General features: G+C 38.3%; 1 protein-coding gene across 4 annotated transcripts; it reads right to left on the bottom strand.

Annotated features, from left to right (window-relative positions):
- Nucleotides 1–14,452: 14,452 nt before the first annotated feature.
- Nucleotides 14,453–18,007, bottom strand: LOC144704684 (stress response protein). 4 transcript variants are annotated; one of them, XM_078577188.1, is made up of 6 exons: nt 17,816–18,007; nt 16,284–16,385; nt 15,331–15,472; nt 15,180–15,229; nt 14,844–15,094; nt 14,453–14,590 (listed from the first exon to the last, which is right to left on the bottom strand). In XM_078577188.1, exons 1-5 carry the CDS (start codon nt 17,900–17,902, stop codon nt 14,861–14,863), a joined length of 615 nt encoding a protein of 204 aa, XP_078433314.1. In that variant the 5' UTR covers nt 17,903–18,007; the 3' UTR covers nt 14,453–14,590; nt 14,844–14,860. The 4 variants fall into 4 exon arrangements, with proteins under 4 accessions (XP_078433314.1, XP_078433315.1, XP_078433313.1 ...); XM_078577189.1 differs by lacking the exon at nt 14,453–14,590 and adding an exon at nt 14,659–14,710; XM_078577187.1 differs by lacking the exon at nt 14,453–14,590 and having other exon boundaries at nt 14,659–15,094; nt 17,816–18,006.
- Between the last annotated feature and the right edge of the window lie 1,896 nt (nt 18,008–19,903).

Here is a 19,903-nt window from a genome sequence, read left to right as displayed (position 1 = left end):
CGTAAACCTTGCTAGGGTTTAAGCAATAAAGCCTTGTTGGATTCTTATTGGGCCTCTCCAATTTTAACGGGAAGTAATTAATGGCCCCTTTCTTCCTAGCTTTGTGTCCATTCGATTCCACTAGTAGGGAACGGGAGCCGTTATCTGTCATGTCACACGTCACGGTGATGGAAACGTGATGGATGACGTGACGGTGATTGTGACGAAATTAGGGGCCCGTGACAGTGACGAATGACGAACTGGGCGTGATGGTGACGCGGCGGTGGCGGATCTCCTCAAACGTGTGACGTGACGGGACGGCCGTCACAGATGACAGCCATGACGGATTTTTTTAAAATGACCAAATAAACTTAAAAATATTTAGATTTAAGGTTTTTGTGGCCAAGAATTTGCCACGTGGTGGCGCTAACTCGATATTTTGCAGAAAAGTCCCTGCATTATTTCATGCGCACAAAAAGGATGTCGTCCAACAATAATTGGAGATATGCCCCTCTAATTCTCTTTCATTTGCATTGTTGTTTTTCTCATCACATGTGAACGTGACGTCGTTCAGTGACAGGGACATGACGGGGACTCTGCAAATCCTGATTGTGACATGAACGTGACAGATTTTTCCAAAATCCTCGAACGTGTGGCGGGACGATGACATGATGAAACGTTCATCACGTCTCCATCCGTCACGAATTGTCAGCTGTCCCATCACGTCCCGGACGTGCCGCTCCCTAGAGGCCAGTCCAAAAACACTTGTGGGGAGAAAGTCTAATGAACAACAAAGTATGTCTGATTATAATGGGATGTTGTTGTCAAAGAAGTTTCCTTCATGTTAGGACTTTTAGTCTGGTCTAACCGATTTTTACGTCTAGAGAAACCTGTCAAGAATGGCGGGCAGGGAGGATTTAGGGATTACTAGCCCTCTTTGTCACTTACCAATGTGTATTTGTAACCATCTCTACCATAATCCACAGTGACCTAATTCATCCAATCACTCATTTCGTACCACCACCATCAATTATTACTAGCAAGCACCCGCTAAGGTACCTATTATAAAATTCCATGAAAATTATCAAGGAAATTTTATTTTATAAATTTGGATAAATTAGTTTCACAAGAAAAATTATTGTATCATCATTTTATAATTATTTAAGTAAGTTTATTAAATTAATTATAGTTCTTTAAAATATTTAAAAAATCATAAAATATAAATTAAAATTACAATTTTACATATTCAATGATGGAAATATATGTGGCTGACAAGCCAAACACAATCCATATCTCATTCCATGTTCATTAATATAATGTATTCATTATAGTGCATGTGTGATGCTCGTAGTGAAGTTCATGAATACATGATTGGACTCAATGAATTAGGATGAGATTATAATGCAAAGATCAATAGTCTTTAAGAATATTTTTTTAATTATTATATTCGAAGGATACTCAAGAAGTACATCAAAGTATCCATGTATAATAACACTGTCTAGTCTCACTCATATAATGAGTATGGCCAATCACATAGATAATGGTGCTCTTTAATGGAAAGAGTTTATTGAATTGATACGTATGAATCTGTGAATGGTATCATACCAAACTATTATTCAGGTTGATTCACGTCACGATTATGTAAGTGGTCTTTACACTTAAGACACCAAAGACATCTTGCGGTCGGATAATTGTACTTTGATTATGATATACGAGTTTCTAACCATGAGATTCTAGATAGCCTAAGTCCGGTTGCATCAAGAAGTTCACGAAGATGATTGAGTGGTCAAGATGGGATCTTCTAACCTTAGAATAAGAGGATACAACTCAAGGAAGGCAATGAGATGAAGTCCTTGGCCAAAGCACTGAAATATCATAAAAGAGTTCTCCGATGATTTCCTAACGCATTAGTACCAACTCAGATGACCAATTAGGGCTTGATAGTTGATCATATCATAAGTCATTCTAGTAGTATCAAATGGATGAGGGACTATATGTATACGATAACCAATGATATACAAGTTACATGAGTGAGTCCATACACACTCCTTTGCATCTTCTAGAACATGAGTTGTAGCTTTCAATCCCACCATATTTAGACTCGACCTATCAATTCAATTAAATTAATATGACATTAACTAATCAATTTGATGATATAGTTAATTAATTTGGAAGATTGATAAAGGTTTTTAGCCAAATGTAGTTGTTAACAAGATTGATACATAGGCCTAGAGGGTCATACACAAATGGTATTCTGGACGTCATAATTCATACTTGGAGTTTGAAGGTTTTTATGAAAGAATATTCACTTAGTATAAATTAGGGAGGCCCCTGAATGAAATATACCCAGTCATGAATTGTTTAGGGGCATTCCCTCTCTTTTCTCTTCTCCCCATAGCTTCTCTTGATGTGATTGGGACGACATAATGAGGTGATAGAGCATGAATAGAGCTCATCAAGGTGGAGGAGGAAATTTGTTGAATCGAAGAATACTTGGATACGCAAAGAGGCTACATACATAAGCAGCTTGAGATGACTCAATCAAGAATCGAAGAAAAGATAGATACAATCCCTAGCCAGGTGATTCATTTCAAGGTTTTAATGATGATGTTACAATTCCATTTGCAGTTGTTTTTTTGAAAATTCTTCTATGTTTTCATTTAGATCGAGGAACTATAACCCAACATTCAAGAGAGAGAGGAGAAAGAGTACATGAGAAGAGAGAGAGTGTATGTGCAGCCCATCAGATTAGCTGCATGATGGCTATCTAATGGGCGCGGCAAATCACATGAACAGTCATGATGATACACGGCAGGAGATAGATTAAATGGTAAGAAAACAACAGCATATTTTCCCCTTGAGTGTGTGTGCGCATCGCAGTGCTTGTATGTCATTTGCAGCTCCTCTTCGATATTCTCAATTTTAGGGTTTTAATTTATTGTCTGTAATTAAGATTATTCAATGAAAAATATATTTAACCGTACTTACTTATGAATATTTAGTTTGTGATGAGTACAGATTGTCTCCAGAGGGAGTGATGATTAAGAATTTAATTTTTTCACTATGTTGATTTACTATACGAGAAAAGATAAAGACGAGAATTAATAAGCGAGATAGTGAAATTGGATAATAGATTGTAATAGTCATAATTCAAACTTAAAATTAGCAAATAAAAGAGGAAGTAAAAGTAGAATTATGAGCTGTGTTACGAGAATAAGGTAGAGGAAGAGACGAATACAATATTAGATCGAGTGTATGAACAATGTGATGGTAGAGCGAGAGACGAGATATGAGGGTAAAAGGATTGTTAAAAGATAATTATAAACCCTAATTAAGATAATGACGATGTCGAAAAAAGAGAAACGTAAGGCGAAGACACTTACCTTAGATCCTAATGTTCCGCCATGATCACGACAATTTACGAGTGGGTAGTAAGCTCCCATGACACCAAGAGCACACTTGATGGATCTCAAAACTCATTATATTTCAATCAGCCTACACAGTAGAAGGAACCAAGTTCAAGATGAATTTCATAGGGATCATAGGCTATAGATGCAAAGACGAGGGGGAGACGAACCAGTGCTGAAAGTTTCAGCTCAATTGGAGCTGTAAATTGTCAAATATCGTCGTTTGAAGTAGGAGCAATCCTGGCCCTAAATTTATCTCTCTCTCCTTGTCAACGTCGCTGATGATTCCTCTTTTTCTGTTTCCGTTAAACTGTCACGTTGTTAGGAGTGTTCGCCGCATCGTCTTCCATGCTCATGCTTTTCGTAGGTGCCACGTGTACTTATAGGGGGAAAAGACAAAAGAGAATCCTAGTATATTTATATTTAAATGTTTTTACTTCTCATTCTCATAGATGATGTGGCAGCGTGTCAGCGCACGCCACATCGGCTCTTTTCATTTTTTTATACAATCAGCGGCTGTCACATGAGAGCCAAGTGTACATGCATGGGCCACGTGTACATGTCGTGTCGTGTCGTGCGGCCACGTTGCCCACTGTTATTTCAAAGAAAAAGGAAAAGTTAGATTTTGTCATTTTCTGCCTCGGCCAAGGCATGCATTTATTGCAAAAAAGGTCTTCTTTTTTTATTGGTCCACGTCGCCCTTCGCCTGAAAAATTAAAAAATTGATACATTAATCATAAATGCAATCATGGATTCCCTAATCGCGATGACGTGACTGCTCGGCTAAATGATTGGTTGACGCTAATCATTAACTGAGTTAATGAGTGGATGTTGCCCATCATCGCCACTAGATGTGATTTGTCGTCATTCGACGATTGGAAAAATCATATTTATTAAAATAAAATACTGGTTAAAATAAAAGTCCAAAAAACATATAATTATACATTTTGACTTAGAAAAATTATACCTTTCCAAATTGATTGTCAAAATATTCCATAAATATGTTTATCACTCTTCACCATCCAACAAACTTATAGAAGCTCCTATCATGCCATGTACACTCCTCACACATCGCGCACTACACTACAGAATTGTTTTCATGTCATCCACTCACGAAGTGCCACACACCTCTTTCACTTAAGAAATCAGGTGGATCGGTCCACCTGATCCAACGGTCGTCATTTTGCTGTCGCAATCAATGTACATCGTGTGGCCACACCACCTACAAAAGAGAAGAAGGGATATTAGTCCCACATCGAAAAAAAAAGAGAGAATATCATGTATAAAAGGATGAACCATTACAGCTATGCAAAATTTATTAAATCCTCTTGTGTATGCCACATGGGCACCATGCACGCCAACATGGGCGTGCATGGCACCCACGTGGGTGCCATGTATGCCCTCGTGGGCGCCACCAATGCACCACCTAGATGCCCTTAGCAACACACAAGCATCCCACATGGTAGAGCACATGGTAGACCTTGCACGGCACGTGAATGCCATGTTTATGGTCCTGCCTACGTGGCACTCATGTGTTGCATGTCATCTGGAACCAAAATAATTTTGTTTTGTTTCTATTTTTGCAAAATCATCCAAAAATATCAACAAAATCATAACAAAAATACCTGAAAACAGAAAAATAAATAAAATAAAGAGAGAAAATCCTTTAAAAATTAGAACTAAAGCTGAATTTTTATCTGACTTCAAGTGGGCATATCTCCTTTTTGGGATTCTCCTAATTGAGTGAAATTTTCACTCAATTCTTCTATCTTCATAGGGCTTTAAATTCATTCATCCTGCATTTCAAATCAGAGTCATTCAGGCATTCAAAATTGTTGCCAAAGTAGGTACTCTGGTCCTGAAATGCTGCACACACTTGACGTGCAAAGATCATTTAGTCGTGGATTCTCTTAACCTGGCTCCTGGACATCATAAAACTCAATAAATGACTAATTCATCAAGGTTTGACCTTGCGGAAGGTCAAACCTGCAAATTACATCATACTAATGATAATTTCACTAAAATGAGAAAACATGGGAGACATGCAATGAATGTTGAAGTGATCAAAATACATGATAACATGTATCTAATATGTTTGAGTTAGGAGTTAAAATTGGTTATAAATGTCAAAAATACATTCTGTGATAGCATGCTATCACATATTTTCCAAATGTGATGATGTAGTGAGTCTTGATGATACTGATTAAAATGAATGGTAGTAGTAGCTTTTATATTAAAAAAATAAAAAACATTTAATATCTAAAACTTCAGAAATATCAAATGATTAAATTCAGAACAAGCACACAAACAACATGAACTTTAGGGCACAATATTTTTCTCCCTGAAACTTCTTAAATCTGCACCCAAAAAAACTGATTTCAAATCCTTTGGATCTAGGATGATGTTAAAAACACAGAGTTGAAATATTTTCAAAAACATTTAAGTTAATGTAGGTGGCCATATCTTGTGCATGTTCTTTGTTGTGTGATTTTTTGCAAAGAGCGGGAGATAGGCGTTTTCAAATATTAGGGCTTGATCTGCTACATGGATTTCGAAATTGAAAGGGGCAAGTCTATAATTTTAGAAATGTAACATTATAACATATTTCACATGAGAGAGAAAAATTCGACATAATAATTACTTCAATTAGTAAATTGGTAAAATTAAAAGTTTTCCATTCACTTCATAAACCATAAAAGGTAAGTCCAATAATTGCATTTCCTCCATAAATTTAACATAAAAACTCCTATAAAACTATAATAGATATCTGAAATCATCTTCTTCATAATAGTATAAATATTTAATTTTATTCATCCATATCTTAGCTAGGATTTATTCATCTATATTATTGCGATTGGTCAGCTGGTTGAAGGGTCTATCCCATCACTATGGTTCTCTAAAATATATCAGGTGAAATATAGCAATATATTCTTCCATTTTGGACATCATTTTGGTTCTCAATATAGTTTGTGGTTTGTACCAAAACTAGTACCCAATTTTTGGTACACTCATAAATCATAAACCAATGGTATCAGTTCTGACCAGTTTTACCTAAGTTTGGTGTAAATGATGAACCCTACCTATGGAGAAGTTTTTTTGGGTAATGGGAAGTTTGGATTTGTGTCCCACAACTGCTCACTATAACACCAAGGGCTTGGGGTGTCAAAAAAATTTCCCACATTGGTGAATTTCTGCACCACACTGCACCACCATCTCTTGAGGGATGTACTTTGGGTCAATTTTAAAGGTCATCCCTACTTGCTATCATGATCACGACAAGACTCTTGCCAATATGATTGCTCAAATCATGCTAAATTTTTTGTGAAAAATGTTACACCATAAAAAATATTTATTCCTCACATTCACTCCAAAAAATACATAATTTCTATGATTTTGGTTATGCACTTAAACACTGAGAGATTGATGACAGAAGACTTGAGAAGGGAAGTTAAACTCACAAATCAAACAAACTGTGAGGACTAGTGGTATTTTAATCATCACTCAGGCATAAAATTTGAGTGATGAATATTTTTAATTTTTAAATATGATGAAATAACAGGCTGCCTATCCAAATTATATCTCAAGGGATTTAACAATAACCTGGTTCCCATGTAATGTTAGTGATGTAATATATTCATTTATTGGACGTGATTCTTATTGCAACGTTGGTGGCATGGACGCCAATGCATCGACACTGGACGCGCTGCCACCATCAACCGAAGTCAACATCTCCGCCATGGGCACACCGCCACAGTCAACTGACGTCAACGCCTCTGCCACGGACACGCCGCAACTGTCTCCATGCATGTCTCCACGCACGCACGCTCCTTCACGCATCATGACACGTCGTCAACGGCAGATCAACAACTGCCCCTTGGCGTGACACGAAGCACGTCTCACGTCTTTAATTTCTCGTCTTTAAGTTGTATTTTCTCTTTCCTCCAAGGCCTATATGTATAGGTCATTGTTTCAAGAAATAGTTAGGCAGTCATTATTCAAGAATTGAGTTTGTTTAACTCTTCTTGGAGGACTGCTCTGCCTCCCCTATCTCATCTCTGATCCGACCACCGCCGCCGCCACCGCCGCCATTGTCGCCGTCGCCGGCCACCCTCCCGTTCGTCTCTCCCCTCCCTTCATTCTCTCCCTCTCTCTCTCACTCTCTTTCTCTCTCTCGCCCTCCTTGGGTTACCCTAGGGCAACCCAAGGCCGCCGCCCCAGGCCGCCCCATGCTTCTGCCCAAGGCCGCCCCAGGCCGCCCAAGGCCACCCCAGGCCGCTCCATGCTTCTGCCCAAGGCAGCCCAAGGCAGCCGCCCAAGGCTGCCCAAGGCCGGCGCCCCAGGCTGCCGCCCAAGGCAGCCCAAGGCCGCCACCCCAGGCTGCCAAAGGCTACCGCCCAAGTCAGCCCAAGGCCGCCGCCCCAGGCCTCCCCAGGCTGCCGCCCAAGGCAGCCCAAGACCGCCGCCCCAGGCCGCCCCAGGCTGCCGCCCAAGGCAGCCGCCCCAGGCCGCCGCCCCAGGCCGCCGCCCCATGCCGCCCCAGGCTGTCGCCCAAGGCAGCCCCAGGCCACCCCAGGCTTTCCGCGCGCTCCGCGCACCCTACGCGCGCTTCGCGGGCGCGGGTATTCGCCTACGCTTGACTCTGCGACAACGACATCAACTCACTGCCAGGGCCGTTCAATGCCTGGAATGCCCAGACTCTTCCTCGTCCAGTGGGCCACTCAACGCCTGGATTCGCCTAGTTTTGCCACGCTCATAAATCCCAGCAACCTCTTCACGCACTACGGTGCCGAGGTACGCCTAAACTCTTTGGTGTCGAAGTGTTCTCCGTCCAGTATTCCACGAGAAGTCTCCACCGTCATCAGATTTGTTTTGATTTGGATTTTCCTACCATTCTCTTCGAGAGTTTCTATCAAGACGTGAATTCGGGTATTGATTTTGGTGCTTCGGCATCGTCGCGGTGGGTGAAGATAATACTCCCGCCCTCGATGAGGATCGGAGCTGCACCACTAGTATTTCATCGGCTTTAAACTCTGAATTCAACCATGTGGATTTCTATGGTCTGTTTTATCCCTCCGTTACCCAATCCATCCATTACCTTCCACCCGTCCTTATCATTTCTCCGCCCCTCCAGCCGTCCATTTCCTAGTCGTCCTACATCAAACGTACATTAATACTTTTTTTTACTCAGTGAATTATGATAATATTGTATTATGGATATTCCTATTCAAAGGATACTCGAGAAGGACATAAAAATATCAAGATAGAATTGCCCTATCTTGTCCCACTCATATGCTGGACATCAAATATATGAGAACCATTAGTGTGGAGACACAAAGGACATATAGCCGGTTCTCTTTAGGGAAAGAGTTCACTGAATGGATCCATATGAATCTATGAATGGTAATATACCTGACTGTCAATTAGGTTGATTGATGTCACAATTGTGTAAATGGTTATGAGACTAAAGACATTGAAGATGTGTTGTGCATGGAAAATTCTAAGACAATTATAAACATCCTTGAGTTGATCTCCTCTTATACCCATGGCAGATAAACCCATCTTGACTACTCGGTCACCTTTTTGCGCTTCTTGCTATAAATGAGCTAAGAATACTTTTAATAATGTAATTAGGGACTTAGAATTTATAGTAAAACATAGTTTTCCATGCAAAATGTCTTCTAACATCCCAGATATTAGGATCATTTACATAGTTGTGATATGAATGAAACCAGTTAACATTTAGATATAATTCCATTCAAGGATTCATACATATCGATTTACTGAAATCAGTCCCTAAAGAGCACCCACAAAATATCTTTAATGTCTACACTAATTATTATGTTGTCAGCCATCCTTATCATATACACATGATTAAATAGTGTTATTTTATCAAAATATTTGATGTCCATCTTAAATATCCTTCAAATTAGAAAATGTAGAAGAAAACCTTAAAGACCAGCGATCATTATATTGAAATCTCATCATACTTAATATAATCTTTACATGAATTAAATGACTTCATTATAAACATCACATGACACATAGAAGTGTGATACTCAGTCATTGCATAAAGATTACTCCAAATAAGTCCTTATAAGATTAACCTTTAAACAAAAAATAATAATTTGAAACAATTTTTTAAGTGATTATTCTAGAAAATAGTGATGGGATTACAAAAGGTCTACAAGGCAATCACACAGTCCACATCCCTTTCAATATTTCCTAAGTCAACTATGTTAATTACTATGCACATTCAATGCTTATAATAATGTTCAAGAATGTATGAAATAATTAGTTAATTATGGTGAGAAAAAATGGTGATTACTTATATTTACACATATCCAAGAAAGCCATCAAAGTATCCAGATCGAAAAACAATATCTTTGATAGTATGATTTATTATATAACCATAAGTGTAGAGACACTAAGAAAAGGGAGTGTCTTATAACCATGGGTGCTCATTAGAGAAAAAATTCATTGAATTGAATAAAAAATGTTTTAGATAAAATGATAAGCTCATTTTCATTCTGAAATAGTATTTATTTTAACAAGACAAACAACAGAGTTTATAATTCACCCTAAGCACCTGATATAGAGTATCGTGATGAGTAAAGGGTCAATCCCCAGAGAAAAAAGGTTTAATTGAGCTGACTTTTAAGTTCAGTACAAGATCAAAAAAAATTTAGATATAAGAGATATAGATGCCATGAATGGATGGAATGTCAAAATTATAAAAATGTACCAATCTTTTTTGGATAATCAATACAATCAAAATCGAGCTTTCAATAAAATAATGGGATGATGAATGAGTAAGAAAACAAAGACAGATACTCTAATAATCACTCAAATAAAATCATGAAAAGATGAAATTATTTAATGGTTTTACTGTGATCCAATCTAACCTATAGCTGCTCACGTTTAAATGAGTTGATATGGCTTTTACATTACTCCCAAGCCAGGCATTTCAAACAGGAACGTGAGAACAGAAATAAACAACAGATCTTACTATATCCAGAGTATATATATAATAACAAGGTAATTATTATATTGAAATGATGAGTTTATATGTTTATTTTCATTAAAATGATAATATATATGTGTTATCAAGCTTAACATGAACAAATCATATAAATATATTTTATTTTTGTGGATTTGGTATTTTTATAGGATATAATGACATCATATGTCTGAATAAATGATATTTTTAAGCCAAAAAAGTATTTGATGGAATGCAAATTTTAATTTATGTATGTATCAACTTTTGCGGTTAGAATTACTTTTCTAAAAAATCATGTTATTGCACCGTTTTAATAGATTTTTCCGTTATCGATAGTACTCTGCCACATGTTACTTATTTGGATGGAAATCAAGCATTGATTTTGGCAATGCTTAGCTGCACTAATCGTTACAAAGGATGCCATTATGAAGTTATAAAGTTGTGATGCCATAATTGACCAATCATGAGGCACTATCTTATTTTTCATAACACTTGAGGCAAGTGTAATAGAAAAATGACATTTTTATTTACAATGGAGGTGTTAAAGTAGAAATTAAATTTCCAGAAATGTGACAAAAAATCAGGACACATGTCAGCAGAATATAATTTGATGGTTAAACATCCCATAAATGTTAAGCAATACCCAAAAATTCACAAACATGAGGTCTGGTATCATTGGAGAGTAGAGAAAGATGTCTTGACATGGTCACACAGCCTCATTGATTATCACAAATAGCATACTAATTTATGTATTTTATGTGCTTATTTCATTGAAATTATGATAGATTGATGTTATCATTCCTACATTGTTTTATCGTTTTTGGAATGAATTTCAATTTTTTTGTTGATTTTATATTACTAAAAAAATTATTGTCATTTAATTTCATAAATAAAAAATTATAAGTCAAGTTATATATATATATAGATTAATTTAAATATTTCTATATGGATATTACATTTTTATAATGAAATTTGGATTCTTCCGCATTTCCTAATATTTTTATGGAATTTTCCGACATTAAATTTGTAGCAAAAAGATCATAAAAAACATGAAATATAATGTTTAATTTCATATCGTATTTTAAAGATCTTTTTGAAATTTTTTCAGGTTTTCTTAAAATTTTATGTCATGTTGGTAAGCCACCATATAAATTAAGAAGAAGAGAAAATTGGAGGAGAGAAAATTAAACACATGTGATCGCTCCAACTTCAAGTGAAGATATCTAATGATCCGGAAAAGGTTTTGAGCTAAAATTTTCTAGCAGTTCATTCTTTCTCTCCTCTATCGATCTGCCATCTTGTATATAGAAATATATCCTGATAACGATTTTGCATTCCAAGAGCAAAGACTGACAGGATGAAATATATCCAAGAGATATTATGAAAGAAACCACTTGGCCTATCAGATAGGTGAACAAGGTTGGTGTGATCTTTGTCTTTTTTGGACTTACATCTTCATACATACATGTACACACATTCAAGTTTCAGTCGATATTTTTCAGAGTTGATCACCCCTCTTAAAAATAAAGATTTGAAGTGGTTCATAATTTACAGAGTAAGGATTCTAAGTGCGTAGAAACTAAGGACATAAAAGTTTCTTTAAATGGTTGATGATCTCCTTGTAGATCATGTAGTCCAGTTTGGCATCGTACCTGTTGGTGGCCCATCATATCTATTGGGTTGAATAAAAATTTCATTAATAAATCTTTATGCATTTATATTTAATTAATTCTCATTAGTTATAAAATGAAGGGAACACTAGATAAAATAAGCCTATGTCAGTCATTCTCCAATCTTGTTGCCCTCCTCTCTCGCTCACTAGGCACCCTCCTTTCTATCTGTGACCAAAATGATTGGAAGATCATCCTGGTTACTATGATGTCATTTTCAAATAAAAGATGTAGAAAATAAACCTACCGAGGACCACATGGATACATCTGGAGGCCATATAATAGTTTATGATGACTCATTCGATGAGCCAAAATAATAGAAGATTGGATTTTTTGCTGGTTGATTCAATCATTGGCAATGCTCATTTCAGTTTTTAAGGCTTTTCACTATTTGTTCTTATTTTTTCTACTCGAATCGTCTTCAGATCATCCATCGTGGCCATGAAATCTTAAAGTACCTTCTAGAGCACGTGTTGTAGCTTGCACCTCATGTGCTGGCAAAAGCCTGCTGATTGGGTTATATATAAGTGGGAGTGTAGAAGGAGATGAATTTTTAGTATTGGTTGGTGGTGTTGGACAAGCTCCAGGGGAATAGTATGTTTCTTAACAGAACCTACAGGGGGAGTAGCTAGGAACACAAACAAAGAGAATGCAAGAAAATGCATGACTTAAGGAACAATGGAGATGAAAAGGTTATTGCACAATGTAACATAGGAATAAATGAACTAACTTGAGTTGGTTTATTTCTATGCATGCCCAAGGCTTCAACCTAGGCCTCCAACCAAATTTTTTCACTATTAATTAATATATATTTAATATAGTGAATTAATTATTCTATAAAATAAAGAGCGGTTGGGATTATCGAGTAAATAACTCTATGAATATAAGCCTAAAGGGTCACACTCATAAGGTTAGTTCAACATCAAAGGATATAATTAAAGTACACAATTTTCTAATGAAAAGTTCCTTTTCAGCATAGAGGAAGGCAGCCCCAAAAAAATATGCCCATGCCAGTCTTTCTCAGATCATGACAAACTCCTCTTATCCACTCTCTCCTTGAGTGCAACCCTTCCCAATTCAACCAGAATAATGATAAGATCGTTCCAAAGCGATCGTTCCAAACCAGAATAATGAAAGACGAGGAGATTTGATGTGCCGAGGACTGCACAAATAAATCTAGAGGTCGAACACTTGTCCAACCCATGATGGCTCATTCAAAATACCAAAATGATAGTATTTCAATTTTGTGAAACGCGGTTCCATCATTCATGGTTTAGATTTCAGTTTTAAATTTTGTAACCATTTTTTAATTTTGATGGAGAAGTCATCTTTGGAAAATTGATAATGGCCATGAAACCCATCACATAGGTTTCCATCTAAGAAAATTATTATTATTTTTTATAAGTATTAAGAACCAAATGTAATATCCTTCTATAAACTAACATTTTTCAATGATGAAATGTGCATGTACCTTTAAGATGTACAATTTCCCATTCCTCATTTGATGAACAAGGCTTGAGAAGTCATGCTAAAGTCACCTGATACATAGGTCTTTGGACATAGGTGAATGTCCTTAAAGTCAAGAACATAGGTATTTGGACTTGATGCCCTTTTGCTAATAAAAGATACTTTGTGTGATGCTGATTTAAGAGCTCCGAGATGACTTCTCTCTAGTACAATTTTCAGCTATAAGGCAATGATATCATGACAAGAATATAGTACAATTTGCAAGGACTTGACTTTTTCAGAATATCAATTCTCATTTGATTTAATCACTTTAAGCTTGATAATATGCATATAATATCAAATGCAGATAAATTTATATTCATAATATTATTGTAATGATTTGTCTGTTATTAGTCTTATTCCTCATTTTACACATTTTTTAAATTTTAATGAGATGAGTGTATCTGTGCTTTGGCAAGAGGGTCTTAGTAAACGTGGAGTACCCAACTCAGGTAAGTATTTTTCCTAGATTAGTTTCAGGTTTTATCCTGTATTTTTCCAATCAAATTATAATAATATCCTTGCAGTTTCTGTTTGAAAGCTCCCATCACAATTGCAGTTTGATTACCCACATTCTACCAGACAACTACATAACACACTATTCACAGTTGTATAACTTTATTACATCAATGCTATCAAACAAGCTAATCTCTCTGCATATGTTATTACTGATCTCCGTTGCTCTGAAAGGGATTCACGCAATTAATCCCTTCCCTCAGTGGGAAGACTGACTGAAAGTTTACATTTACAAGCAAGGTGAAAAGTTACCATGGAATGTATATACTCTTAAGCAAAGGTTTTTCTCCCCTAAAGAGCATGCAATACATTATGCAGTCTCCCTTCAGACGATTTAGAGGCATATAATTCATGTATTGTATTGTCCAAACGATTAATTAAGATAAACTGTCATGTATTACTGTAAAAGATGGCCTGATGACACCACAAGCTTCATTAAGTTGCAACAGTAGTCTAGATGAAGAAAAATCATAAATACAGATGTCAGCAATTTTATCTGACAGAAACTCCATCATCTGAAACCCATTAAATCAAAATCAGAGTAGAAGGTTTTTATCCTGCTGCAGTCTATTTAACGCATGAATTGGCTAAGAAAATAGTATTAATTTAATGGGAGCCGTTAGGCGCATACTACACTGAAAACAAGAAGAGAGAGATATTAATAGGTATAGAGAGAGAGAACTAGAGAGAGATAAATAGCTATAGAGAGATATATAGATTAAATAGAATAGCAATAGAGTGAGAGAGATAAGAGTGATAGAGAGATACCTGAAGAGAGAGAAATGTCAGCTCTTTAAGCTACCAAAAAATTTTGAGAGGGGGACTGGGCCAGAGGTCTGGGCATCTTCGCCACCACTGCCAGAGTTCTTGACCCGGTTCTTCCTCTTCTTCTCTTTGCGCCTGCTTTTGGAATGAGATTTGGATCTCCTTGACCCTCTCTCATCGCTTTCACTGCTTGAACTTTCAGATGACGAACTCGACGAACTTGATGGTGACGACGATGACGACTTCCTTGACCGCTAAAAGGCCAAGTTCAAAAGCGGTATCAGAGAATGGTCAACGCACACTAATTCGACTCATTAGATCATCCACAGATCAGCAGACCTTTCTTTTCTTGCTGTCCCTCTTCTTGTGATCTCTCTCCTTTCTATCTGCTACAAGATGATCGACCAACATCGACGAGAAAAGTGTTACTTAGTTGCAATAACAAGTAAAGGGGCATTCAAGGAAGCTCAGAAATGTAATTTTTTTCCACCTTTTGATCGATGAGACTTGCTACTCGAATGATTCCTTCCATGGGCAAGCTTCTCAGCTCTTTCAGCATCCAGCTGGGCTCTGTACTCCCTCATCATCTTATCCTTGTCGGCCTCTAGTTCATCTTTCTTTGCTTCATCCTCCTGGAGACATAGCAAACATAATACCAATTTTATTCGATAACATTCCAGGTCGGTAAGATGTCAAAATCATTATGTAAACATTCAAGAAGGGTATGACCAAGATACCCCTAGTCTCCGCCCTCCTGATGGTGATGAGAAAAGGATGATGATGAGTTGTCATCCTCCCTGTCATTTGTCCTTGTCAGGATGCTGATGAAGTACCCTCCATCATCATCATCATTGCTCGTCCGTGATACAATGAAGATGATGATTTTGTCTTCTTAGTACCTTGCGTCTCTCCCTCTGTCAATCTCACTCAGATGATGAGGGACAATGACGAAATCATCATCTCATCATCATTTGTCTGCCACAAGTATGATGATGGCAACAATAAAATAATGAAGACGGCAGATTTTAGATGGCGATGACAATTGTTGGCATCATTTGCAAACGCTATATACTCCTACCAGGTAAAATGACGGACATATCCTCACAGAGGTTGGGGGTCCTTTCAGTATCCATGCTCTTCCAAAATTTTATCTAGTTATGCTGCCGAGCTGCAAGTGTTAATTGGCCGGATCATTCATCCAAGAAATAAAATTGATGCAATTGCGTTGCATTCTAGTCGCCATAAAGACAGAAGGTTGTACTGATGGTTCTAAATTGATCTGATCTAAAAGCTTCCCAAAGCCCACAAATATTTGAAAGAAAACTTGATGAAAATACCTTCTTAAAATTTCGGTTGAATATTTCAATGGGATTTTTATAAATTTTCAAGGCTTAAAAAAGGAATTACGATTAAACGAAGGTTTTGCGAGAGATCAGAAGTTACCCTCTGTTTCCGTTTATACTCTTCCCATGTTATGGTGTGAGAAGTTCTCAGGCTGGCCAGACGTGCAGCATGCCACTCTGGTGAATGAAAAGAACCATCCGTCTGCGACTGCCCTCATTAGTAAAAATCCCACACAGGACTATGTTGCAATATAATTGAGACTCAACGGATCAAATCAAGATTTATACATATGTAATGTGACCTAAAGATAACGACGATCTCAATTCTACATTCTTCAATATAAGAGTTATAGAGTAGGTATCCCTACTTTATTATTCCAGATCTATAACTCTTTCCCCAGTTTGCCACATATGGCCAAAAAAATTGAAACGATTTCATCAAAATAGAATGAAAGCAGAATAGACAACTTGACTTTACAAGAGAACTTAAATAGCTGCTCTAGTACAAAAAAACTTGCCGGTGAATCTCCAAATTATCCGATGGCAATAAGAAGACAACAAAGAGAAGTGAAAATTGTTCAACATATTTCAACATATGATCTGATGAGTATTTCATAAAGAAAAAATCACATAACAGGGTTATCTTTAGTAATTACAAAAATTATTCTACCAGGATTTGTCAACGGCTGAGGCTGAATGATAGGCAATAAGGATTATCGGCATGCTAACTACTTTGTGAAAAACCTTGCGTCGGCAGGAGTTAGAAAATCATAACAAACGCCATCATAAAACACAATTTTGGTGAGGTTCCTAACACTTATCTCAGCCACCAAAGAGCTATCCATAAAGATCATCCCATGTGACATTTCAGCGGTAAAATCAAACCGCATGAGATCCATGGCTGAATTAAAATAGCCACAGGGGAGCGAGAAACACTGCCAGACTGAGGCAAATAGCAAGTATTCTGAAGAAAAAGGTTTAATTCTAGAAGTTGATTATCCCCCGACCCTTAGCTGTGAATGATATAAATAGAGAAATTAAAATATCATATAATACTCTTTCAAGAATCGATATGTAACAATCAGTTCCAAATAGAAGTTGAAAAATCGGTACTTAATATTTCAGGAGAAGATATCCCAGAAATCGACAGACAGTATACAAAAAACTGAAATCCAACACTGAAACCCCGACCCAAGAAGCAATGGGACTGGGGTCAGCTCTCCCATGAATTGCATCAACTTCCAAAGCTTCCAATGCGATTCAGCACAGCTCAGAAGATATTTAGGAGTTATATTGCCTAAAATTGAAGCGTAAAGCAACATCGGCCAGAGTCCAGATGACAAAAAGAGCAAAGTAATTACAACTTTTTTAAGGTCCTTGGAGAGCAAAGCAGACAACTTCTCGAGTTAGAGAAAAGTAAAGTCGAGAAATTGAGCTCAAAAACCAAAACGAGGCGGAAGAATTGACCCCATAAACTCCCGCCAAACCCAGAGAAAAAAACTAAAATTAATCGGTTGAAAGAAGCAGGTTACACTACATGAATCGAAAAAAAAACCCTTTTGCCTGAACATCAAATAAAACCAACGGAGCAAGCAATAATCAACACGTTTCACAGGGTGGAAGGGTACAAACCATTCCTTCATCACCATCCTCGGGGCCTCCGGTGCTCGATCCCACGCGCGCCCTCTGCATAGCTTTGTATGCTTGGTTCTTCCCCATTGCGAAATCGCCCAAGTCGACGAACTCTTCGCCAGAACGAACAAGAGTGGAGAATTGAAGACCGCGGGGGTTTGCTCAGCAGGTTGAAGGGGAAGATTGAAGAAGGTCAGGTCAATTTTAAAGGATTTCTTGAAAATATAAACCTGATTTTACACGTCGGATTCTCTCACTAGAAACTATTTTCACACTATTTCTTTCTAATATTGTTTTCATGTCTACCATCACCCGTCATCTGCTATTAATTTGAGATTTTGATGATTAGTGTTGTTTATGTATAGTTTCGAATTCAGTGCAGGGACAAAGGACGGGACGAATTTTCTTCTGATGGTTAGAAAGCCATCCCGTCCAGTTCTCCCGGGACGAATTTTCGTCCAGTCCAGTCCACCTGGGACGAATTTTTGTCCCGTCGCTCGTCCCAGACGAAAAAACTCAATTTATATTTTTAATAATATTAATACAGATTTTTAATAATATTAATTATGGAGGAGAGAGAATGCAAAAGGCCATATGCACAATTATTTCAGAGCGTCGTCCGTTTGCACACGCGTAAAAAAAACAGGGACTTTGATGCAAATTGTCATTGCGAGGCCACGTGGCTACGTCTCAACCATCAGATGTGAATTCGGCGATTTTCCGTCCAGATTCGACTGTCCAACATCCGTGACCTCTGGACGGACGGTTTTTTCGTCCCATGGGACGAAAACCATCCCGTCTGGTGGTCCCCTGGATGAATTTTTGTCCCAAAATTCGTCTGAATCTTTGGACGGGACAATTTTTTCGTCCCAGGACGAAAAAATCTTCCCGTCCGCGTCCCTGCACTGTATATGTATGACATGCATGGATGACGTGGACGGCTTTGTTGACGACGATTGTAGTGCACGATCATCTGGGACAGAGATGCCGGACCACTCAGGGCGGCTTTCGTCATGTCCCAAATACCTTTTTTTTGGTTGTCCAAAACCGTTCCATCCAGAACCGTCCTATCTGGGAACTGTCCTGTTGGGAAATGGGTCCACTCCTGGCTATGGTGCACAGACACAGACGGGATGGTAATTTCGTTCGTGGAAGAAAAAATCGTCTCATTCGGATGTTAGGAGGAATGACAGGACGAAGAGACCTCTGCCAGTCTCCGAACGGGATGAATTTTTTGTCCATGGACGAAATTGCCGTCCTGTCTAGGGCCGTGAACGGCAAACGGGACGGTTTCTGCATCATCGCGTCCTTTGTCAGACCACTCAGGGCAGCTTTTGTCATGTCCCGAGTCCTTTTTTTCGGGTTGTCCAAAACAGCCCCGTCCAGAACCGTCCTATCTGGGAACTGTCCTGTTGGGAAATGGGTCCACTCCTGGCTATGGTGCACAGACGTAGACAGGATGGTAATTTTGTCAGTGGACAGAAAAATTGTCCCGTCCAAATGTCCGGAGGAATGGCAGGATGAAGACTGTCTGCCAGTCTCCGAACGGGATGATTTTTTTGTCCATCGATGAAATAACCGTCCTGTCCAGGGCCTTGGACGCAGACGGGACGGTGTCTCCAGGTGGAATTCGACATGTCCCGTGCCATGTGTCAGATTCAGAGTGCCCTGATGCTGATGCATGGTTTGCGTACGCCCTGCTTCGTCCCAGACGTGGGACGAGACGGGACATGGACGAAAATATTTGGGACAGGACAAACTCTGGACGTGACAATTCCACGATCTTCGTCCTGGCCCGTCCTTTGTACCCGTCTCGTACGATCAAGAACTATACTCCTGGCATTGATGACTGTCGTCGACATGAATGACCACAAAGTTTAAGGACTCGGCAGATAGATGATGTTGGTGTTTATGTTGATTCCTGTTGAGGAAGACACAGTCATAGTGATTTCGTCATCCATACGTCAATGTCTTCGTCACATCTCATCGTCATCGGGACGTAAGTAAGATCCATAGTGGTGGTTCCGGATCGTTGGGGAGGTGGACGATGGACAGGAGGGGACGAAGATTGTCCCATCCGACGTCTGG

This window comes from Wolffia australiana, chromosome 6 (genome assembly GCF_029677425.1).
Source record: "Wolffia australiana isolate 7733 chromosome 6, ASM2967742v1".
NCBI classification, from domain to species: Eukaryota; Viridiplantae; Streptophyta; class Magnoliopsida; order Alismatales; family Araceae; genus Wolffia; species Wolffia australiana.
This window is presented reverse-complemented; position numbering and strand designations above follow the sequence as displayed.

Coding starts and splice junctions, on each gene's coding strand:
- LOC144704684 (XM_078577188.1), bottom strand. CDS start 17,902: ATGGGGAAGAACCAAGCATACAAAGCTATGCAGAGGGCGCGCGTGGGA. Junction 16,386..17,815: donor AGGATGGTGATGAAGGAATG/GTTTGTACCCTT, acceptor GGGCAGTCGCAG/ACGGATGGTTCTTTTCATTC. Junction 15,473..16,283: donor AGTATAAACGGAAACAGAGG/GTAACTTCTGAT, acceptor CTATGTCTCCAG/GAGGATGAAGCAAAGAAAGA.